The sequence below is a fragment of the Manis javanica genome, chromosome 12, assembly GCF_040802235.1.
Source record: "Manis javanica isolate MJ-LG chromosome 12, MJ_LKY, whole genome shotgun sequence".
NCBI classification, from domain to species: domain Eukaryota; kingdom Metazoa; phylum Chordata; class Mammalia; order Pholidota; family Manidae; genus Manis; species Manis javanica.
The window spans coordinates 8,129,301-8,153,650 of NC_133167.1; the positions used below are offsets into that span (position 1 = coordinate 8,129,301).

At 43.4% G+C, this 24,350-nt stretch overlaps 1 protein-coding gene across 2 annotated transcripts in view; it reads right to left on the reverse strand.

The window, feature by feature from the left end:
* CAB39 (calcium binding protein 39) overlaps window positions 1-7,223 on the reverse strand; it is an 84,211-nt gene extending 76,988 nt beyond the window's left edge. Inside the window, exon 1 of one of the 2 annotated variants that reach the window (XM_036997831.2) lies at window positions 6,848-7,223. Coding sequence is in view for 1 of the 2 variants with exons in the window: in XM_017680069.3 (XP_017535558.1) it covers window positions 6,067-6,099 (33 nt within the window). In the remaining variant the exon portion in view is untranslated. Of the gene's footprint in view, window positions 1-6,066; window positions 6,769-6,847 lie in introns of those variants that run through there. The other variant, XM_017680069.3, reaches the window with a different exon arrangement.
* Between the last annotated feature and the right edge of the window lie 17,127 nt (window positions 7,224-24,350).

Sequence of the window (24,350 nt, forward strand, 5' to 3'; positions counted from 1 at the left end):
TGAGCAGTTTTATAATAGTATTATGTAGTTGTACCATTTAATAAATATTTAAAGAAACAATGTATTGTACTCTAAAATCACAAGGTGGTCGAAAAGATGAGAGAGATGAAAAGAGGTATAAAAAATGTGATTCAAATTAATCACAATCTATTGTACAAAACTTACATACACAGGAACTCGGAGATAAAACCTTACACATACAGGAAAAACTTCCAACTCACACATGAACAAAGGGTGAATAGAGAATAAATCCATACTGTAAGTAGAGAGCCAAAAGATCTGCAAGGATCATATTATTGACCTGAGTTTCTATCTCTGCTGAAGAATCCAGAAGAAAATGAACTGGCTGACAGCATGCCAGCAAAGAGGGGTGAGCTGGTTTACTTAGACTAGGAATCCTTTGAGACTGGCTTACAGAACAGGACCCAGCATAATGGGCAATAAAAACTGCTTGTGGAACAAATTAATTCATAATAGATGTTTGAGGAGTCATGAACACTCAGGGTCGTGAATATTGCAGTCATCTCTTATCAGTGCTTGAACTGTGAGCTAGAAATTACCCTAAGATCTAAGAGAGCATACTACCTTTATATAGGTAGAGGATTAGCATGCACCAATTATAGCCAAAAAATACTATCTTAAACATTTTCTTCATATCATCAAATTTGATTCTATAATTTTGGTCCTCCTTTTTTTTCCCACTCTCATTGCCTTTGGTTAATGTTTTTCCTTTCCCCAAAACAAAGAGCTCATAGAACTTCACAACATATATACTTAAAAAGCTGACAACGAAAACTTGAGGATTTGTTAATCATTAACTTGCTTTACCAAGCTTGAACTTTACAACTACTTAACATTTTGTTCTTACCTGTTTATTCATAAGTAGAAAAGTAGAAAATGTGAATATACACATTTTGATGTTACATTACCCAAAGCCGAGAACTATCATACATAAAATAACATCAGCACATGACCAACCAGGAGAAAAAAATTTTAAGCATGGTTACATGCCATAAAGCTCTCATAAAGAAACTGACTTGAAGACCACGGACAAGAGGAGAGGTACCTAGTACAGGAAAAAAAGGCAAGTCAGAAAGTCTGCATATCTTTGATCACTGAAAATACGAGCAAAAGAAACTTAAGAGATTTTCAATCTGGCCCCTTTAGTATCATAACAACCTAGAGAGGTGGAGTGACTTGCCCAGAATGACATGATTAGTCACTGAGTCAGGACTCAGCCCAGATCGTCCCATTCCCAGACTTCTGCACTGCCCACTCTAACACAAGGTATCCTGTTTTCTCTATAAGACTAACATGAAAAACAAACACTACCTAATGGCCTAATGAAAACTAAAAACCACTAATCAAATTATGAGTCTATATAACTACAACATTTAAAATAAACCATCTCATTTTTATTATAACATGTGGTCACTGCCTAGAAACCTATTAAAATCCTCATTAAGCTATATTTATAAACCTTCATTATGAAGTACTGAATTAAAAATGGTCAGCAAAAAAAATAAGACCCTATGGAGGAAAATAAAACTATTTTGTATGTGAGTCATATCCTGTTCCAGGGAATACACATTTTGAAGTGCAGCAGATCTGGGTTCAAATCCTAACTCAACTGTGCAATATGTGTGTGACCTTAGCCCCTAGATTTCAGATTTCTATCAGTAATGATGCTGGGGAACAACAATAATACCTAACTCAGAGGTTTGCTCTACATTTAATGTTACTCAAATGGATAATTTTCTTCCCCAGTCTATTTTTGTCCATTTCTTCTTTGTCTATTTCAACTTTAAACTTCATAAGACCATCTCCCAAAAACTTGCCAGCTACATCGTGATTATAAACATTAACATTTTAACACCTTAAAAAAAAGACTGTGCCAAACAACATTTAATGCATGAATACAGTAAATGTTTGTAAATGTTACTGAAAAGGTTCAGAGAAGACATTACTGTATGAAGTACAAAACTGAATTTCTTTCAAATAAAACTGGATGAAGAAGAGAACTTAGGCTCCTGATCAGCCCTACAGCTAATAAGCCACACAACCCTAAGCAAGTGACTCCAGAAAGCTCCACGAGGTACAGCCCAAACTTAGCCACACACTGCTCTAGCTAGTGGACCTCAGTATGCCCATAATCATTCCAACTAGAGGGATTCTTAAGTTCCCACATTTCTTTTACCTTAAACAGTTTATTATCAGCATCACCACAAAACTTATTATGTCTGGCATTTGATATGTGCAAGGCCTTGTTCTAAGTACTTCAGACATTGTAACTCATTTAATCCCCCTACAGTCTTCTCGGGTATGGTCTATATCACTCATATCCAAGGTATCTAACCTACAGAGAAGGAAAGGAACTTGCCTGAAGTTACAGAGACCATAGGAGAGGTGAGAGTACAACAATCCAGGGGGTCTGGCTGTACCTATACTTTTAACCACTAATGCCATTCAGAATTCTATAAATCCCAGAGTGGGCGTTACCTATAGAGATGTAAATAGAAACCTGTTCATGCTATTTCTTCCTTGCGCCTAAATACAGCTAATACATAATCTGTGGATGGAGAGAGCAGTGACTAACATGTTAACAGTACCCTGTAAAAGAGCAAGCTACAGTTCATTAGACAGTTATAAAATAGCAACTTAATTAAGATCAAGCTACAAAATGTTTATTTTGTTTCTCATTTTATCAAAGTAATCAAAGTATAATGTTTTAACATTATCGTATACTTCCTTGGTTATCAACAATTTATCTGCTGGATAAAATTCCTAAGGGATAATTATGTAAAACTAGACTAAATACTGTTTTTTTATTAGAAAACTAGCTTTTCTCAATCTCTGTAACTATGCATTTGAAAATGCATAAATCCATATAAACAAGCAAACAAAAACCTACAAGTTAAACACTGTACTATGAGTATCAAATGCTCAAGTCAGACACAATGAATTAAGGATCAGCAAACAGGTATGTGCTGGACACTAACTTAAATGGCAGGGCAGGCTTTACCTTCCTCCTTTGGGGCCACTTCACACTTGACTGACCTCTTGCAATTCTCTGCATGCCATTCTTCCTTCCTCTGCCTGCTTAACATCACAGCTGCTACTAAACCACAATACTGTGGCCCCCTCACCCCCTTCCATCTCAAGAGAAAAGATGAAAGCACAGTGGGGTCAGAAGCTCAGTGAGGTTATAGGAGAAGATACACACATCATCCACCTACCAAAAAATGCTGATGGCAACAAGCTATTAACCTTAATTTCATCACCATCAGTGTAGCTTCTGCCACCAATCCTGCAAGAACTCTTCTCACAATCCTTGGAAGGCCTAAGAATCAAAGCAAACAAACATTTACTCCCAACTAGTCTACTCTATAAATGCCGGTAGTAGAAATATCTGCCTCATTTTGCTCTGCACCATACTCTGGACTGATAAAAGTACCAACTAGGGTCCAGAATGGTGAGGCACACAAAGAATGAACTCTCATACAGGTCATTTCCTTCTTTAAACAGGATGGCTCCAATACCAGTCTTTTCTCTAGTAAAAACCAAAATACAGACTGATGGCTAAATTGTTATGCAATTTTTAGACTACTTGGCTTGATACGCATTCACACAAATACAAGATCTTTACTCCTCACTAATTAAACAACAAAACAAGTCACAAGCAATTTAATCCAGTGGTTCAGAGATTTCATCTTTTTTCCCAAAATTTTATCACACAACAAAGTTTTGCCATTATCCATCCTAATTGACCAATTACAAAAATTCCTATTCTGTAACACCAGACAACATCCATAAAATTAAATTCCTAATTAAAAGGAGCTATGGAAAAGTGGAAAATGGATTTTTAAAACAGAAACACCACCATAAAGGTGACCAGAAGGCACTTGTTGAAATAAAATTCTGCCTTTATATATTAGATCTTTTTTGCATATTGTGGGGGTGGAGAGGGACACAATTTGGATTTGTCTATCTTTATGGCAGATGGTGAAAATGTGAATGACCAGTGATAAATCCTTCTGGAAAAATGGTTTTGGGGGAAGTATGGTAGTAATTACAGAAATCTGTAATATACAAAAGTTGATCAAAGAGAAAAAACTTTAGTAAATATTAAAAAGTAATAAAGGATGCCTGTGGTATACAGATTTGTGACATACAAATAAAGATTCAAATAAAAGCAAATTATAAAACCAAACCCCATACTTAACCTGGACTTTAGTTATTTGTTTATATTAACTTTAGAAAAGGTGTACAGTCTAACTCTGCATTTCCAATTCACCATTAGAAGTAGAAACACAGACCTCATAAACAACATTTTAGAATGTAAAGCAAAAGGGAAAAAACTAGTTTAGGCAAGAATCTGCAGTCTGAAATGCTAATACAGTGAACAGCCTTGAAATTAAAAACAAAAAGATCCTTTTGTTATAACACCAAACTATTTCTTGCCAAAGCCCCTATACTTTACTAAAGAAATACCAATAGGAAAACTAAATACATCTAGCCTGGATCTTTGTGATGTCATGATCAGTAAGTAGTTAACCTACATGGATGGCCCTAATTTTATATTATTTATACTATTTATAAGCAGGAGTGGTGGTGGAAAGGGTGTGCAAAGGGGAGATGCATCACAGTATATGGGAGATACTATACCACTGTCAAAGTCTTTTTATAGTGTCCCTTTTCTGAAATACCCTTTTTAAAGTGTCTTTTTATAAAGTTCCATCCGTTCAGACTGCAGAAATGTGTGATCTCTTCCGTACCTAATGACAACAGGAATCCCATCTTTATTCCACAAGCAATAGGATCTAAATCTTACAGAGAAGTTAATAAAGATACTTCAAATGAGAAACCTGTGGAAAAAATTGTTCACAGTAGCAGTTATTAAATATGACTACTGCACTTTATCTGAGGTAAATAATGCAATGCCATAAAAGAAATACATTTAATATTTCCTTTACTTGGGTAAAAACATTTTTATGTGAAGATATTTAATGACAAAAAAAAGAAAAGCTTAAATTATATATGTGAGTGTTTATGTGTATGCAGTTAATTTCATTACGTAAAGAAGAAACAAGCAAAGACTGAAAAGGAAATATGCAAAAATGTTAACAGTAACCAAATCAAAGTGGTAAGATTGAAGATAATTTTTTAAAAATTTCCAGTACTTCCTGCACTTTACAAGTTTTTATTTCTAACTGAAAAAAGTTGACATTCATTTGTCATAAAAGCAAACAAGAAATGGGTGCTTACAAACCAACACAGGTTCTAATATGCTTCCACAGATCATATATTCTCGATTTCAAACACAGCTGCTAATTACTTGCTAGTAATTTGAAAAAAAAAGTACAAGATAAAACTAAGACTTTCACTTATGGCTCTCATAAGGATTTTCATTAAAATAATTATTACCTTTCTATAAGAAAGTTCTATGTCCAACTTCACATCCCAGAATATTAGCACCAATCTAGTTTTTCTAACCATCAATTTAGAATGTTTTACACAAATGCCATCTCAAAGATGTTCAGCTCAACAATTCCAAAGTCTAGTCAATAAGTTTTGATGCATTTTAGTAAGCTGCACCAACAGAAGAAACTCCTTATGTGCAGAGCAATTTATTTTTTACACTTCTTTCCATTACTTAAGAGCCTCCTGACATCTAATGAAGCTTTTTGCAAAAGGTACTTTGCTTAGCTTGGCCACAGATTTATTTGAATATCCGGGAATCTGTCAAATTGATCTCAAACTGCATTATATTACAGGCACACAATGTCAACTCTTTACTGGGCCTCCTTTCCTTTCCCTCGCAACAGCGCCTTCAATATCCCCCAGCTTACATTTCCGGGCTCATGAGTCACTGAGAAATGAGCTCTAAGTTTCCCTTACAATGCCACTCAAACAGCTTCTCTACAGCATCCAAGGATCTGGTCCCCAGTTACCTCTTTACTCACTCCCATCTCCCCAACATGGCCCTAGGCAACAAACCTAATTATCCACTAATTTCTAGTCGATGCCTTTTTACCTTTATCCTCTAGTTGCTCCCCCTCCACATACCGTGAGACTCTTCTTCAACCTCCTAAATCCCATCGGGCCTTCAAGACCTGGTTTGGCACCGCCTTGCCCAGGAAGCCTTCCAGATTGCTGCTAGGCGGAAGTGATCGACTGGTCCGGTCTTCCCTGGGTGGCTTCCTAGCACTTGGTAGTTCTTTCAGAGGACTTATCACCCCTTTCCTGGTATCAAGGTTATTTGTGTACTGGTCTTATCTCCCACACCAGAGAGTAAGCTCCTCGGGGGAGGGGACTGCGGGCCCCGGTTCGCCTTTGAATCCCTCCGGCGCGGACCGACCACGGCGCTGCGTGCAGTCAACGCTCGAGTTGGTTCAACCGAACCCGGGAACGCTCCGGCCGCACAATTCCTAACCAGAAATCAGGTAGGCATTTTCCTGAAACGAAGATCACTGCGATGCTACCTGCCTCCCGACAACAGGAAGTTTACCAGGGGCTAAGACATAGGCGGCCGGAGCCCGGGGACCGGGCGAGTGACAGCTGGCTAGGCCCCAGGCTCCCTGCCCTCGCGGCTCCGGCAGCCGACACCCCCGCTGCCAGCCCGCGGAGTGCGGCGGGAGAGCGCGGGGCTCCCAGGCGCCGCGCCGGCGAGGGCTCCGAGAGGGGCCGGCAGGGCCGCTCCCACCGCCTGCCGGGCCGGAGCCGCAGCCGCCGCCTCAGCCACCCGCGAAAATGGAGGCAGCCCCGGGGCCGGTGACGGGCCGAGCAGGGAGGGCGGAAACCGGGCGGGCGTCCGCGCCGCGAGCAGGGCCGGGCCGGGGTCACTCACGGGGCTGGGCCGGGCGGCTCCCTCTCCGCCTCCGAGTCGTCGCCGTCCCCGTCGTCGGCCGCCGCCGCCTCGGGCTGTTTGCTGGGTCCCCGCGGCGCGGCTCGGGCGCTCTGCCCCTCCGTTGTCTTCCGCCTGCTCCTGCTCCCGGCGACGGGCTCCCGCGGCGGCGGCTGCGCGGGCGGACGGCGACCCAGGGGCTCCCACGACGGCCGCCGCACTGCTGTACGCGCTCGCTCGCTCCGGCTGCGGCTGCGGGGCCCGGCGCCGCCTTCACCTTCGCCTTCGCGTTTGCCCGGCTCCCAGACGCTCGGTCTCTCCCAGGCCGCGCCGCTCCCCGCTGCCCGCTCCCGGCCCTAGCCCGGCTTTGACGTGCGCACTGCGCAGCCGCCGAGGGCGCGACGTCGGGCGGCGCCCCAACGCCTCCCCAGACCCCCTGGGCTTAGAGCGCCCCCGGGCTCCCGGGCGGACTCAGGGCGCTGGAGTTCTTGCGGAGGCCAAAGCGGGAGGGGACGCAGAGAACCGGAGTCCTCTTTCACCTCCCACTTAAATGTTGTGCTCAGTCCCTTCTGGTCTAAGCACTCTTCTTGGAGGAATCCTACGTCCACTTTTTACGACCACTTTCTCAGTTCTTAACAGAGCATTCTGCTAAAGCCAGGGGCTGACTTTGTGCAGACCCATTCTGTCAAGCTTGCAAGGGACAGATAGTTCTCATTTTAGCAGCCTCGGAGAGAAAGCATTGAAAGTGATGGAATGATCCAGATTAATAGTATTCGACAGCATGGATTTAACCCCCCGCTCCACCGTTTAGTCACCTTGGCTATTTCATGTCCCTAGGTCTGGGTTCCTTCATGCACACACGTACAAAAGTATAATAATATAGTTCTATAGGCTTATGAGGATGAACGAGGTAATGCATTGCAAAACTTGGACAGCAGAGTCTGGTACATAAAAGTGCCATACATGCATATTTTCGTTTTTCTTTTTCTTTGTTTTAAATTTATAACTGAACAGATATTTTTGAAGCATCTACTGTGTGCCAGGCACTATTCTAGGTGGTAGGGCAATAAACAAAACTGTTGCTGCTCCTGAGACAAACAATAAACAAACCAACACATACATGGGTGGTTTTCAGTGCTAAGGAGAAAAGCAACAGGCGGGCTAAGGGGGGAGGGGGAAGTGTGGGTATTGTTATTTATAGCACTCTTACAAGGAGCAGCTGCGGGAAGGGAAGGAAAAAACCTGCTGTGAGCCATGAGTATGGAAAGGCAGAGGGAACAGCAAGGACCAGGGTGCTGAGATGGGATGCCCTGGAGCCCAGCCAGGCAAGGTCACTGGGATGAGGGCTGTGGCGGGGGTGGGGGGAGGAGGAGCATGTAGACCGAGGTCAGGACTTTGTTTTTCACGCTGAATGAGACGGGGCAGCTATTTGGATGGTTTTGAGCAGAGAAAGGACGTGGTCTGGCATTTTAAAAGGATCACTCTAGTTGTGATGTGAAGACCAGCCTGAAGGGTCTGAGTGTTTCAGTCAAGATACTAGTTAAAAGGCTTTTGAGATAATTCAGTTGAGAGAAGACAGGCTGGGTCCAGGATGGTAGTGGCAGCGGAGGGAAGAAGTGTTCAGGTTCCAGACACATTTAAAAGGCAGAACGGACAGGATTTGGTTTAATTTCTGAAGTGTTACAGTTTTTGTGTTCTCAAGCAACTAGAAGATAGATTTGGTAAAATGGGGAAGACTTAAACAGAAACAGAGGGAGGAACTTGGGAATACATTTGGGGGTATATTAAGTTTGAGCCTGTTAGACACCCAAGTAAGAAACTGGATACAGAAGTCAGAGTTTGTGGGGAGAGGTCCAGCCTGGAAACAGAATTCTGGGAGTCCTCAGGGTAAGAAAATTCTCAGGACTCAAATGACATCATTTAAGGAGTGAGTGTTAATAAAGGGCAAGGCCAAGAATGAGCCTGAGGCCCCCAGCTTTGAGAAGCCAGGGAGATGACAGGGAACCAGTAACCAGTGAGGATTCAGATAGAAGCGGGGTGGCAGGAGGAGACCCAGGAGAGCTTCATGTACTAGAAGACCAGGGATGGGGGATGGATCAATGCCTCCAAATGAGGCTGCTAGTTCAAGTAAGGTGAGTATTGGTGATTGATCATTGGTGTCAGCTCTATGGAGATAATGCAGCCTTGGGAAGAGCTGTTTCAGCACAGGTGGGTGGGAAAGCAATTGGAGTGGTCTCTAGAAAGAATGAGACCTAGAAAAATCTCTGGAAACAATAGGGCTCTAGAAAGAGAGACCATGAGTGTAGACAACTTTTTCATGAAGTTTTGCTCTAAAGGGAAGCATTGAAATGGGGTGGCAACTGGAGGGGAAGGTGGTGTCAAAGCAGAGTTTTTGTTTCATTTTATTTTGTTTTGTTTCTGGGATGGGAGCTCTTATAACCTGCTTATGTGTTGATGGGAGTGATTCAGTAGTAAGGGAAAATTTGATGAGGAGGAGTTGGGTGGGGGTGGGAGCACCTTTTCTGGTGGGCTGTTCTTGAGTGAGCAAGGAGAGAAGGTTGCAGCTCATGGTGGAGGGCTTGGCCTTGGACACCAGCAAGGCGGCATCCACACACAGTAACAGAGGGCAGGCAGAGTGTGAGCACAGACTCCAGAACCTGAAGCACCAGGCGCTGGAACATCTGGACAGTTCCTTCTGTGGGCTTCTATTTTCTCAGTGCAAGAGGAAGCAAGGTCTTCAACTTGAAGTGAGGAGGGGGAAATTTGAGGGGTTAGGAGAGGACCAGTAGGCAAGGTTATTCTATGTTTTTCACTGGCCACATTTTGCTGGGAAGGTGCAGGCATGGGAGAGTGGGGAGTTGGACTCACCCAGGGTTATTTTCATTAGATAACGCCACGGAGAGAGAGTGGGGGAAAGGGAGGAGAGGATACATACAAGGAAGTGACTTTAATAATGGCCAAGTGTTGGATCCAAAGCAGATAAGGAGGGAGTGAGAAAATGGGGGCTGAGTGAGAAAAGGGGGAGCCTTAGGAGGGGAGAGACCCTGTAAAAATGGTTGGAACAATGAGCAAAAGGATTGTTGGAATCAACATCACGGGGAATGATCTAGAAAGAAGAGGGTGCTGGCTGCACAGTCAGGTTTCTGACACTAAGGTAATGGAAGGAGCAGTTTCTAGTACATGACAAGGCTTAGCACAGCTTCTCAAACCCCAACATCCGTGTGCATTCCCAGGGGATGCAGTGGAAATGCAGATATTGATTCCTTTGCTCTAGGTGGGACCCATGACCTGCATTTCTAACAAGGTGGAAGTAGGATGGGGGAGGGTGCTGATTACTCTCATTCTTATTAGAGCCTTGATGGCAAACCTCAATGAATGGAACATGCTAAAAAAGAGAACTAGACTTACCTTGCCAGTGACTATTTACGAAAATCCTAAATACAAAGTATGAAATACATGCAAAATAAAAGTAAAGTCCATTCAAGAAGGACAGTTCATCTCAAGCCTATTAGAAGCTTTTGTAAAACCATAGCTGTCTAAGGACTGTCTAGGCTGAGAGAGAGATCAGCTGATAGGCAAGGAAGTCCAGGAGATGGTGAGAGGCTGTTCCCTGGGGCTGTCTCTGCTTCTCTCTAGTTAACTGTGGAAGAGAGGTACCTGGCCTCGCTTGTGAGTGGACTGCAAGTTTTATCTAATTTTGAAACTTGTTCAATAAGGATTTTACCCACACAGCTTTTTTCTTTTTTTTTTAAGACAAGAGTTCTTTTTATTGGTAGTTCCAAAGGGAGGCCTTTAATGTGCTGACAGTCCACAAAAACAAGTTAGGACCTACTGACCCACAGAATAAAAGAATGCATGCAAGTGGATAATCCCACATGCAGGTGTTTGATTCCTTTAAGGGTCAGAACAGGATTTCCAGCCTAATCTCAACTGGCATAAGCCCCTTAGAGCTAAGAGTTGTAGCATCAAGAAGGCAGAAATTTCTGGAGCAGGGGCTTGTAACAAATTCTGAAGCCAAAGTGGAAGGAATTATGTCATCTGGCCTCATAAATGTACTCTGGGGAGACATGTTGTCAATCCTTCTATCAGGCTTTCTGGAAAGCCCTTTCTATGAGTATATTTCTTCGTAGGCACAACCTCATTCTGGGAAATTCCACCACCTCTTCATCTGGAAAACCTCTCCACAGAGGCCCCTCACCCTCCTGCACATGTCCACAGATCTCAGGGTCGCAGGGCAAGGTCATCGTTCTCCGCCACATCATCACCAAACTGGTCCTGTATAAATCTTTCATCACTTTCATTTCCCTTTCTCTCCTCCACTGAAGCTGGGCCAGGAGATGAAGGCACCTCCCTATGTTAATCACAACATCTGTGAAAGGATTTTGGAACCTGACTCACACTTCTTCCCCACCCCACCCAGAGCCCAACCTCTCCTGGACAGCATAAGCGCCACTCATCCCAAAGCTGGGTCACTGGTTCCCTGTGTTTGCCACCCCAGGAAGCTTCACTTCCATTCCACTTTTAACTACCTCTTGGTTAGCCCCACCCTCGTCTCTGCAGTCACCAAGGACTCACCTTTGAAGCTTGAACTCTGTAACTCTCCTATTTCACTGCTCCTCCCGTCCACTTTACCCTTCCCACACCCTCATACCCACCAAACCTGTTCTAAATCTCATTGAAACTTTGTTTACTCAACAAATAATTATTGGGAACACATAATTACTGAGCATAAGCAGTGACAATGAGACACTGAATAGTAGATGGTCCCTGCTTGCAACGAGCTTGTAGTCCAAGAGGGACTTTTACAGGCAATTACAGAAGAGTGGGACATGACACATGAATGAGATTTAGCCAATTGAAGATGGGGTAAATGTTCAAGGAAAATTGTGCAAATAGCACCAAAAGTAGGAAAGCATGGTGAATTTGGGGAAGTGCATATGAGTAGCTCAGTATTAAGCTTAGAGTTTTTGAGGAGGGGAATTTTTTTTATTGCTATTTTCTTCTAGCGTTATCTTATTAAAACATGATATATATAAATTTAAGGTGTGTAATGTGATGATTAGAGACATGTATATATTGCAAAACAATTACCAAACTGCAGGTGGTGAGCACCTTTGTCTCTTCACATAATTATGTGTGTATATTGTGTGTGTGTATGAGTTCAACTTTCTTAGATTCTGCATATATGTAAGAACATATGGCATTTGTCTTTCTCTGACTTACTTCACTTAGCAGAATGCTCTCAAGGTCCATTGATGTTGTCACAAATGGCAGGATCTAAGGATGGGAGTTGGCACCTGATAGGGATGGAGAGATAAGCAAAGGTCCAATCATGAAAAGCCGTATCATCCAGGCCAAGGAGACTGGGTTTCAACGTGAAAGCAGGGTGAGTAGACTGGGTGGAGTGGGCATTGAAGCTTGAAGCCATGGAGGGAGAAGCTCATATGTGTATTTTAGGATTAGAAATACCACTCTGATCCTGTGCTCACTGTAGATGGGAAAAAGGCCAGGTTAGAAGTAGTGAGACCAGTAGGAGGCTATTCTTATTCTGGTAAGGAAAAACAGGTCCTGAGCTAGGACTATGGCAGTGGGCATGGAAAAAAGTGAACCAGATAGAAAAAAAATATTAGAAGGTAGTATTTGGTGACTTGATGGATATAGATGGCAGGACAGAAGGGGAAATACAGGATGAAAGCAAGGCTTTTGACATGAACAACTGGCTGGATAGTAAGGTTATTTACTTGAATAGACACCATGTAAGAACCATCAGAATGTCAGAGGAAAACCAGGAGGGCCTTATGTCCCACAGACTCATTCCATGAGAAAGAACAGACAATAAGCCAGTGCTGCAGCAGGATCAAAGATTGGAAGTTACCGGATGGGTGTGGCAACAGGAGAATTTTGGTGATCTCGGAGAGAGCGATACCACTGGAGTGATGGTGAAGAAGCCCCCAGAGGGCAATGGGCTCAAGGTGTCAATGGAAAGCATGGAACTGGAAATAGTAGGCACAGGGTAGTACTGTCAAGACAGGGAAGTGGAGAGGGAAGCCTGGTTAGGAGGGGTCTGGAAGGTAGCAGAGAATGGAACATGTTTAAAGGCTGATGGGAGGGAATAATTCAAGAAGCTGAAGATACGGGAAAGAGAAGAGATCGTAGATGCCTGGAGGCCTCTAAGGAGGGAAGAGGCTTTATGAGAGCATAGGAGCAGGAAAAGGAGCATAGGAGCTCCCTGTTTGTAATAGAGGAAGAAGAGGATGGAGGTCCAAGGGGAGGGTGGCTGAGTGAAAATGGGGAAGTTCCTGGGAGCTGAGGTATGCAGGATGTGTTTTGTTAAGGAAAAAAAAAGAGTAGTTTTGCCCTAAAGTACTAGTTGTTCCAGAAAGAGCAACAGGAAAATGTACAACACAACCTGAATGGATATAGAAAGTGACAGAAGGTTCTAGAAAAATAGATTTTTCCCCTATTATTTTCTAGAAAAATAGAATGATCAAAGCTAGCTAAGATTTGATGGATTTATTTATAAGAGTTTCAAAAAGAGATTTAGTATCAAATATACTGATGCAAAGCGAGATTTTGGTTTTCTGTCTTTTAAAATGAGAAGATTGTTGATCTGCTTGTCATAAGGGTTTGTGGTAGATTAAATAATGGCCCCCTAAAGATGGCCCAAACCCAATCCCTGGAACCTGTGAATATAAATAAAAGGAACTTTGCAGGTATGATTCAGTTAAGGACCTTGAGTCAGGGAAACTATCCTGGGTCATCTGGTGGGCTCAGTGTAATCACAAGGGTCCTTATAAGAGGCAGACAGGAGGGGCAGAATGAAAAAAAGGTAATACGGCAACTGAGGCAGAAAGAGACTGGACAATGATTCTTTGCTGGCTTTGAAGATGGAGGAAAGGGCCATGAGGCAGGAATGAAAGGGGCCTCTAGATGCTGGAAAACGCAAGGAGGTGGGTTCTCTCCAAAAGCCTCCAAAAGGAAAGAGCTTGCTGGCACCTTAAATTTATTTAACCCAGTGAGACTGATTTTAGACTTCTGAGATCTAGAACTCTAAGATAATGTGCTATGTTAACTCTAAGATAATGGTGCTGTTTTAAGCTCTTCAATTTGTGGTGATTTGTTGGAAGTACCATAGGAAATGAATGTAAGCTGGTACTTTGCAAGTATAGTGTTTACCTTCCGTGTAGCTGCCTGGATGACAAAGATTCTTTATTTTACCTAAATGCCCTTCTACAGTTTATGTTGACTGTGTGTCCTTGATCATGTCCTTGATTTTGCAAGAGAACAAAGTTTTCTCATTAGGAAAGACCTGAGATTCAATCATATTACCTCCTGTGTTTATTTTTAAAATATCCTTTATTGTTGCTCTAAGTAAGTAGCCAAGTATTTCTCAGAAATTCATGATCCTACCTTCTTCAGGTGTTCAAATCTCCTGACAACTTTTAATAGTTTGCCTTCCCCAAATTGATCCTAAATGATAGCTTTTCCACTTAAAACTCTTTGAGATTTCCCAAATAAAAAAACCACAAAGGATTGTTCTTTCACCTTGTAAAAAGAGAAATGCTAGGAAATAATCAGGTTTATTTGATGGTTACTGTTGATGAGTTTCATGAGAAGAGTAGTTAAATCAGAAGAGATGCTACTTAGCTTGCCCTGGGTTAAATCAGTTTGGTAAAATCTCATCATATTTGGATTTCAGGAACTGTATGTTGAATGGGAAATTCCTAGAGCTTTGTCAATGTCCCACTGCCCCAGATAGTTCTTGGTGCTGCTGTACCTGACAGTAGACAACCACAGTGAGTGTTACTAGTCATAATTTCAGCTATTTCTTCAAATGGGAACTGATCACAACTTCTTTACTTTGAATCTGGCATATACAAGGATGGCAGTTTTCAACTGGACGCTCACATCACTTAACCATGGAGACATATTATATGCAAATTTACTCCAGATTTACAGAGTCTCTTTACTCAGTATTCTTCCTATATTCTTAGGGTATTCTAACTCTGTGTTCAGTAAATTCATGGAATATTATGTCGGGATTATTCCATGCTGTATCTGAAGATTTTTACTTTCATGAAGATTGTGTTCCTCCATTTTTATAAATTAGCTATAATATCTACTCCTCTTTGAAAATTGACTTACTCATTATGTTAACAGATGTTTTCTCTAAAATGTTTTCTGGATTGACTTTATTACTTTGGTGTGTATGCCACACAATCAACCAAATTTCCTTCAATTGTGCTCTTTGAAATTGTCAGCAATAGGTTAACCACATCCATTTTATTTTGTCATCAACAGATAGTTTTTTTATTTTTTCTCTGGTGCCCCTCTGAAAGCATTTGCAATCAGCTACAGATTAGAGTATTTGTCTTGGACAAAGAAAGGCTTTCTTAGAGCTCTGGGGAAAAGGACTGTGTTAGGGACTTTGGGGTACAGGCTTCTGAGGGCCTCATTTAAACAACTTGGAGACCATGCTAGTGGACCGAGTCAGGATTTTTAGAACACTAGTCAAGTCATCACGTCACAGAGGAGCTCATGAGACTACTAACCAAAACCCAAGGGAACAAGAATGGATTGCCTTCAAACAAGAACAGATGAGGGATGATGGTGGGTTTTGTTTGGAATAATGTTGACATTGCTTTGATGCTCTGTTTTCTGGGTATAAGGAACCTCACTCCCCTTTTTCTTAAGCTATCTATGATTCATAAAAATTTGATAGATAGTGCTTTGCTAACCAGAAATAAGCTTTGTGAATCCATCTTATTCTCTCTCTTTGACACTTCCAAAATCCAGAAACTTTTATGTGAATCTTAATTTCATGGCAATATAGTTATTTGCATAGGTTTAATAAGAATCTGTCTTCCCTGTTAATAGAACATAATTGGAAACATAGGTCATGAAACCCAGGCTTTGCTCAGAATATCATATTTGAGAATGATGTTCATTTGATCAGAAATGACCTGACACTTTTAAAGAACTAAGGTTGATTTTATGGAGACAGTGATTACAAAGCCTTGGGAAAAATGTCCTGGTATTTGGTTCCCAGAGATGCAAGCCTTACAGGGAAGTAAGGAAGGTCACTTCCCAGCAGGCCTGTGAACCTTAGGATACTTGGGAGACCTTGAGAAGAGAAAAATTTGCCCAAATTTATAGGTGCTGCAGGTGCATTTGATGGCAAGTTCGTGGCCTGGATTCCTAGCCTCAAGACGCTTTTAATAGTCCAATCTGAGATTCCTTATTAAAGCTTCCAGCAAACTTAAGAAGGCCTGTATGGGAAATAGCCATTCTTGCTACACCTTTGTAAATTGGCCACATCTAATGAGACCAGCCTTATTTGGTGATCAAGAAGAATCTGCCTTTGTCAAAAGATCAATGACTAAAAAAGAGAAATAGTATGTTTCAGTTTACAGCATACCCATCTGGGTTATCAGACTCTTGCCCTACTGGTTGCCTTTGAATTTTATTGCACCTCTTCATAAATTGCTCATAGCTGATGACTATGTAAACTCTGTCTTGTCTGATGACATTTCATTGACTTCCTTCCCCCACCCCTTGTGGAGAAATCAATTTGGTTACCTACCTTTGAATTGGACTGGATGCTGTTGCCTTATCCAAATTGTCAATCCTTACCAAATTTTCAGCTCTTCCAGTGTTCTTCAATATCTGACTACAATCCTCCAGACTTTTCAAATTTTTCCTTCTTGTGCCCGACTCAGCATCACCAAGAACAAAAACTTGGCTTCCTGGATCCCTATTGGCACTCAGGGTTGCCCTTGCAGCTGGCTTTTCCCCCTGGTAACCAAAAATGCTCTGCAAGCTGATGCCTGGTAATGCGGCACAAACCTTGAAAGGCTCATCTCCTCAGTAGACCATGAGTGGGCTGTAATTCTCACCAGACAAACTGCTGCTGGACTACTAAGGAAGTCCAACAAAATGCTTGGGTCATGCATGCCAAGACTATGAACAACATCACCAAGAGCATGGCCATCTTACCTTCAAGAAACCCAAGCAGTGGTGCAGCAAGATTTTCTCCAGTTGACCTCTGGGATCCACTGGACTGATTAATTCTCAAGGAATAACCTCTGGCTTTTTACTTTCAAACAACTTTTATGGTTTTATTTCTCTGTTTTAGGCATCACTCTTTGAAGATGTCTGCTCTCCAGGACTCTAAAACAAAGGATCTTTTCCTGCCTCTCCACAGATGGCTCATCAGTTATGTAGGAACAGCACCAGCGCAGATCCTGGAGAGACTACTTCTTAGGCCCTGCTTCATCCCACTCGGGAGACCTGTGCTTGCCTCTGGGTCGTTCACTGACAAACAATACTCATCTTGAACATAAAGCAGGACTGACAATGTAGCACTTTATCTGAGCCTTGTGCCACCTCAGCAGTGATGGTTAAAAAATCCCCCCACCCCGTTGTGTTTCAGAAATGACGAACCAGCTAACCACAAAGGACCACGCTGCCCTCAGAGTTTCTGAGAGAAGTTTCACCTCCTTCTGTGCTTGAAACTCCCATAAGACTCCAAGATGACTCCTTTGTTTGCATGTAAAACCCCAGGCCCCCAGCCTTTTCTTTGAGATGTTCTCATTACTGAATGCTTACCTCATTGCAATAGCCTGAATAAAATCCTCTCCTTAATTGTCAGGTGGATTTTGTGTCACAGCTCCAATGAGGACCTCCTTTTGATGACAGCCAGCATGCCACCCCTGACTGTCCTGCTGGAGTGACAGCCGTCTGTGTCCTGAAGCTCTATGCAGTCCTCCTATGACTTAACCCTGTGGACAACCACCCTTTCAACAGCTCAAGACATGAGGGAAGGGTAGTGTAAACTGAGGCCACTAGGTAGTCAGTGGATTCCCAACCTCGACAAGCGGGGCTGTGATGGCCGGAAATGGGGCTCTGGTTCAGGAGCACATGGACATTGACTTGATGATGTCATCCGGCAGTGGTGGAGCGGTGGAAGTGAAACTCCCACATCCTATCTTGAGTGGGACAGAAAGGAATCAGGCTGAGTGCTTCTGAGCTGAGCTAAGGGTAAACACACCCAGTTATGTCTTTAAAGGAAAGAGGAAATGATATCAAGGCAGCAGAGGGCCCAGGCTGGACGGGCTGGAACAAGCACAGGCCAGAGCAGGGCAGGATGAGTGCAGGTGCCACTCAGGTCAGTATGACTGCATGGAGGCCCAGGGTGAGCCTGAAATTCAGAAATGCCAGGAAGTAGCCGTAAGAGCTTGGGGGAGGGGAGGTCCCAAAGAGGGAAGGTCCAGGGGATAAGACTGGCCCAAACAGTTCAATGTGTGCATACCTTTAACCAACCCTGAGCCATCTCCTGCCTCTTCTTGGTGGGGGAGCAGGGCCAGGCAGGGAAGGCTTCACTTCCCTGGACAGAATGTGCACAGCCAGGGCTGTTGGCAGGTAGCATGTGACAGGATGCGCCACCTCTGCAACTTTGCAGGAATCAGAAAGTGGCCTTCCCAGTTTCAGCAAGGGCATGTTGCCAAGAAGGGTGAGAAGTCCAGATGACACCTCCCTTCTGGAATCATCTCTCTGGTAGCCTGAGGGCTGTAGATATCTGTGGTAGATTTTCCTCTGATGTGTCATATATCTGATTCCCTTTGGTGAAGGAAGCATGTGTGGGGCAAGGTCCCAGGGGCCGGTGATAACCAGAAAGCCCCTGAGGATTCTCAGGGCCCGGGGATAGTCTCTGTGAGGTTCTCACACCTGGTACAGTACCTGGGACTGAGGAGGCATTTCAGGTGCTGGAGAATCTGTACTTACTGTGCAAAGTGTGTTCTGGGTCATACAAAGATTGACAAAGCCAGAAAACTCATCAGAGGTGGGGTACAGGAATGGGTTATGCCAACTGTATGACATGTAGCCAGGGGTCATATTAAAAACTTTTAATAACTAGAACTACACAAGCACATACTAAACAGAATGGGTTCTGGCTGAAAATCAGCCCCTGTTAGCAATGGTAGGACCTCCCTGGAGTGTGGCTCAGTTATTCTTTTAACAAAACTGGAGACAGAGATGATTGGCATACATTAGGCTTTGAACCACGTCTCCAGCACTGGGGTGTAAACTGAGGCCACTAGGTAGTCAGTGGATTAGAACCCAATCTCAACAAGTGGGACTGTGATGGCTGGAAATGGGGCTCTGATTCTGGAGCACATGGGCATCGGCTTGATGATGTCATCCCTAATACTAGCAATTCAAGGGGCCAAGACCACCACCAATTTTCCAGGGGCCTCTGGCATCAGACATGGATAAAGGAGACTTCAGGGCCTTCCTGGCCCGCCGCTAGACCTGAGCATGTTCTGTCAGAAGACCTGACTTCTGGGTCCTTCTGGTGAGTGTCCTGCAGCTGTACCACCTGTGTTCTCACTTTTCCCCAAGGAACATGCTCGAGGGGTTGTAATGGCAAAGCAAGCCTCCCCCATCCTCTGCATTCTGTAGGTTCCTAGAGAAGAGTGCAGGACATTGTCCGGGGCCGCCAAAAGCAATACTGGCCTGTTGCTGGTGTCTGATCATGTTACTGGTTCTCAGAGTGCTTAGTTGTAACTTTTTCAGACGGGAGGATCTTCCTTGAGTTAGGGTGCCCTTGGCTGGCTCCTGTTATTTGGGCCTATATGATAAGGTTTTAGCTGAGTGGTTGCCTAGGCAAGTTGTTTGAAAAGTCCTATCATTGAAAAGCAAGTGCCCACTCTAAGTGACTGTTTTCCTGTCTGTTAGAGTTGTTTCAAACCACAGTGGTCAGTCTTCATGGCCCACTGGTATCAGTTTCCACTGAGTTCATTTCTCCAAGTCTTAAAAGCCTTCTTAATGTCATTCATGTCCTGGGAGTTGGCTTCACACAGAGCTAGATTCTTGGAAAAACAGGCATAAGAGCAAAGTCCTTTAGTTATGTGGTGGCTCCACACATATGGTTGGGAGTCTCCAAACCAGGCAGCTGGGGGGCTGAGCTAGGATAGTGTTTTGCCTGAGGGGTTCAGCCCCAGCCCCAGACAAGTTCACTATGGATTTGGTGAGACCAAGAAATGACAATGAAACCTTCTTGGGGTAAAAGGGTTTATATCCAGCTTTATTCTCAGGCTGGCAGGTTGAGCACTAGGATCAGTCTGCATCCAGCAGGCAGCCTGCAGGTCCACAATCCACCTCCATCTCTGCCTCCCCCCAGAGCACTGTGTGGGAGTCTTTATATAGTGACTCAGTCCATAATACTTATTGCCTGTGGATGTGGAAGCATTAGCTTAGCAATAAGCCAATTACATCATCAAATAGTTTAGGGTCAGGTGAGGATCCTGGCCATAGGAACTTCCATTTTTGCCACAGATAGGCTTAGATGAGGGTGAAAAGAGCAGGTTCATGGTTTTCTGGGGAGCTTTGGCTCACTTTAGGGTTCAAAGACTATTAATTTACTTTGAGGAGGTCCATTGATATGGGGGTGATGGAAAAAATGAGTTTTTGAATACTTGTGATAATGAGAGAATTCTTATTATTCCTGATGCATGGAGCACTGGCCAAGTGTTTCTGGTTAGGTGGGACCAGGAGCAGCGGGGCTTCAGCAGGGCTTAAGGGTAGTGGTCAAGGAGCTTGTGAGTGTGTTTTGGCAGTGGTGGGGCACTCCAGTAGCAGGGACACATCTGTGCTGTCTGTCTATCTATATTGGTGTGGCCCAGACTTCAGAAGGCTCTTTGACACCCTGTACTCTGTGATGACAAAGATTATAGTTACCTGCAATTCCACAGGTAGGCAGATCCTTTCTGCCCTGGTTTTTAGGAGGGAGGGTTGGGTTTTGATTCTTGGTGAATGACATCATTCTTGGGTGCTGGGAGAGGATAGATGGAAAGGAGCTTCTATTAAGCTGAGGGAAGGCCATGCATGGTTCCCTTGGGTGGTTGGTCCATTTGGCTGGTGGGAATGTATGTGTATGTGAGTTGCAGACACGTGAATGAGTGTGTGTGTGAGTGAGCATGAATGTTTTTAAATGGGAAGAAGGTGCACTGGGAGGTGGCCTATTGCACTTACATAGGAAGCACACTGCTCTACCCAGGCAGTGCATGCTGGTCTGGTCAGGAAGGCAAGAAGATGCAGAACTCTATTAACCTGACATCTTGTCCCCAGTTAATTCCCTACCAAAAAAATAAAGAGTTGAGTCTGCCAGGCTGAATAAGCCCTAGTATAGGCATACTTGGCCTCCCACTGGTTTACCTCCTGGAAGAAGAAGGATCTCGGGGTCAGGGCTGTCCAGGGAATGGGATGGAGATACCAGGTCCCCCTCTAGCAGCAGCCCTGGCTGGAGTCCAGTCTTCTCAAGATTCTGCTACAGTGGAAGAGAGCCTAGGGAAGCTGCCAGCCACTGTTGCTTAGTCCCACTGCTTCCAGAAAGGATTATTCAGACCTAGAATGGTGCAGGATGGGCTCTCTCCTGTCCAGGCATCATCTGGGTGACATCTCACTGTGGCGCAGCTGGGATGCAGCTGATGGACTTGGCACCTGGCTTCCACTTGTCAGCCAGGCCCCCAAGGAGCTACAGTATCTACAGCTATTTTAGGATTAATGCAAAAGATGTGATTTGTATTGCCAAAGTGTCTGAGGAACAGTACATAACAGTACATAAGGTACATAAACTGTGCTGGAGATGGCCCAGATCCAAATTCATCAAAACCAGGAAGCTTGATTTCTTACAGGCTGAGGATCTGTGTGTATAGTCACAATCTCGGTCCAACTTCTGCAAACTGCGGTGTATCCAGCAGTGCCAATTCCACATCCATAGCACACTCTGCTAGCCATCCCCAGGATCAGGCAGATCTATTTCCAGCCATTTCTGGAACCACCCAAAGGATAAACAGGGATGACTATGCCATAAACAAGTTCCAAATGAAAAGAGATAAAAAATTACTTTCAAAATATATAGAGTATCAACAATGTAGCATTTTTCATTAAAAGTGTTTATAGTCTGTAGATCTGAGTTGAGTGTTTAGTGGTCCAGGCCTACTTAATCGTAATTATACCACAAAGCTCCCCAGAACACAGGCCAGGTTGTGGGTAGATGAGATATTGCTAAAAACATAAAATCCTATCCACTTCACCAATAATCATGGCATGCCCCCATCAAAATTGCCAAGCAGATTAACCCTAACACTATGGAATGTTTTTAATTAAAATTACATTAAAACAGTTCAATTTCTGTCTCAGCCTTTCAAACATAAGTTCCAAACAAAAATTATTTCTGACAAAAAGTCATCTTGATTAAATTAAGGAACAAATGACATCATAGAAAATATTTATAAACATGTTGCTATTTGCCAAGCTATCTTAGTATAAAAGACTCAGTTCTGCATTTTTGGATGATCTGTATTTTCTGGATGTAAGTCTATTAAACAAGTCTATTTATTCATTGAGCATAATTAGCCAAACTTATACAATCATATGCTGAATTACATGCAGAATTGACTATTTTCACCTTTGCTCTTTTCAACCATAAAAGTAACATAACAATTGGCAATTCTACCCCTAAACTAATTCAGTAGTGATTCCCTTCTCCTGGAATAATGACTGTCCTGAATCACTACTTACACATATTTCTTTGTAAGTTTATTTATCTTGATGTTTTAATGTCCTTCTCTAGTGCTTATAATTGGGACCTGCAAAACCGTAAACACCTGACATCCTGCAGAACTTTTCCAGATCCATACAGATGAAACCCTGATCTTGCTTTAAGTATGACCCCTTCTCCCTTAAGTAATGAGATCCTTTCATGAAAAGCATTTCCAAAACCAAACTGAAACAGGCTGAATGAAAACTTGGCATCTCTACCTTTATATTGTGTCTATATCACTGCCCCAACCTTGGGTTAAGTAATTTTTGCTCATCTCTGCCTGTAGCTTATGGCTTATTTTTGTATTTCTTCCTCTTACCCAGAACTTGTTCCCCCAGCCTCAAGAGATAGGGAAATATGTATAAAAATAATGATTGTCCTGTCAAAGATTTATAGGAGCGTGGTGACCAGACCTAGGTCAACAAGAATCCGTGAACCAAGGGCAGAACTGATACCATCCAAACTGAACAAATCACTTGTGGTGGGTGGGTAGGAGGTGGGGTGGGGGTGGGGATGGGGGCAGCAGCTGGATTCTAAGCCAGAGGTGAATGTAGGCATTCTTTCCAGATCTACTCCCATGTACCTCATAGTATTCCTTCATTTCTTTCAAAATCAACAGGGAGCTTTGCACCAAGCAAGCCCCTTTCTGACCAAAAAAAAAAGAGAGAGAGAAAAAAGAAAAAGTTTTATATTTTCAGTTGCTAGTTTTACTGGTCCAACTTTACTAATTGAAGTGCGTGGTTTCTCAACTTTTTCAGGCCTGGTGCTCTGAGGCTAACATTATTTGTTCTGGATATTCTTCTGTCCTCATTGCTGAGTCATTCATGTGGCTTGATCCCTTCATTTGGGCTCCTTTGCCTTTTCCGGGCTTGGAACCAGCTTCTCTTACAGCTCAGTTGCCACTGCAGAGCTCCGGTGAGGTGACCAGTTCACAACGCACCTATAATTCTTCTCCTGCTCATCTCTCTGGTCTCCCCCCTACCCCACTACCTTCTTGCCTTTTCTCCAGTGCCAACTGCAGAGTCGGAGCGCTTGGCCCATGTCTTGCAAAAACGCCTCCTAAGGCCAATAATGACAGTACAGAGTCTGAGGGTAGAAATCAAACAATTCCCAAAGTCTTTGAAGACTGTTTTCTAATATTTGAATATTTGAATAGGGTTAAAATAGCACTTTTTCTTTTTCTTTGAGACTACTATGTGCAGGTCCGATGCCAGAGGGTTTACCTACAGGATTGCTGATCTTAAAACAAAGGGGAAATACTGTATTTCACTGAATCCAGGACCCTAAGACTCACCATTACTAATGTTAAGGAAAAAAAAAATAATCTCATCTGTAACCGGCCATCGGTTGTAAATTGCATTCTAATTTTAGAGATGTTAAAATGTGAGGGGAAAATTGCTCATAGAATCGATGACAAGGAACTTTACAGATGAGGAAGCTGAGGCTCCGGGGACTGTTCCAGAATCCGCGCCTCTGCAGAGGGTTTTTTCTTTTTTTTCCGGAGTGCTTTCTTTTTACTTATCTGTCTGTTCACAGGAACCAGGTCTGAAGTCATCTGTCATGGAAAATAGGATCCCCCCACAACCCCCTGTTAAGTTAGCTGGACTGCTAACAGAGCTAAAACAGCGGCTCTTTTGAGACCACCCGCTTCAGCATGGCCCCTAATTATAGAGGCTGGTAGGGTCAGAAGGGAAGAAGTGGGTGTTGGGGATGGTACGCAGCCGTCCCCTTCCCCCCAACAGCAACTTGCTCTGCTGCTTCTTGCCCTGAGGCAGCCTGGCAGGGTCCACAGCACTTGTAAGTAGATGAATAAAAGCTGATTTAGGGAGCTAGAAGCTGCTGGGCTGATTCACCCACGCCTCTCCTTGTCAGATCTTCTTGCATATCTCTGTCAATGTG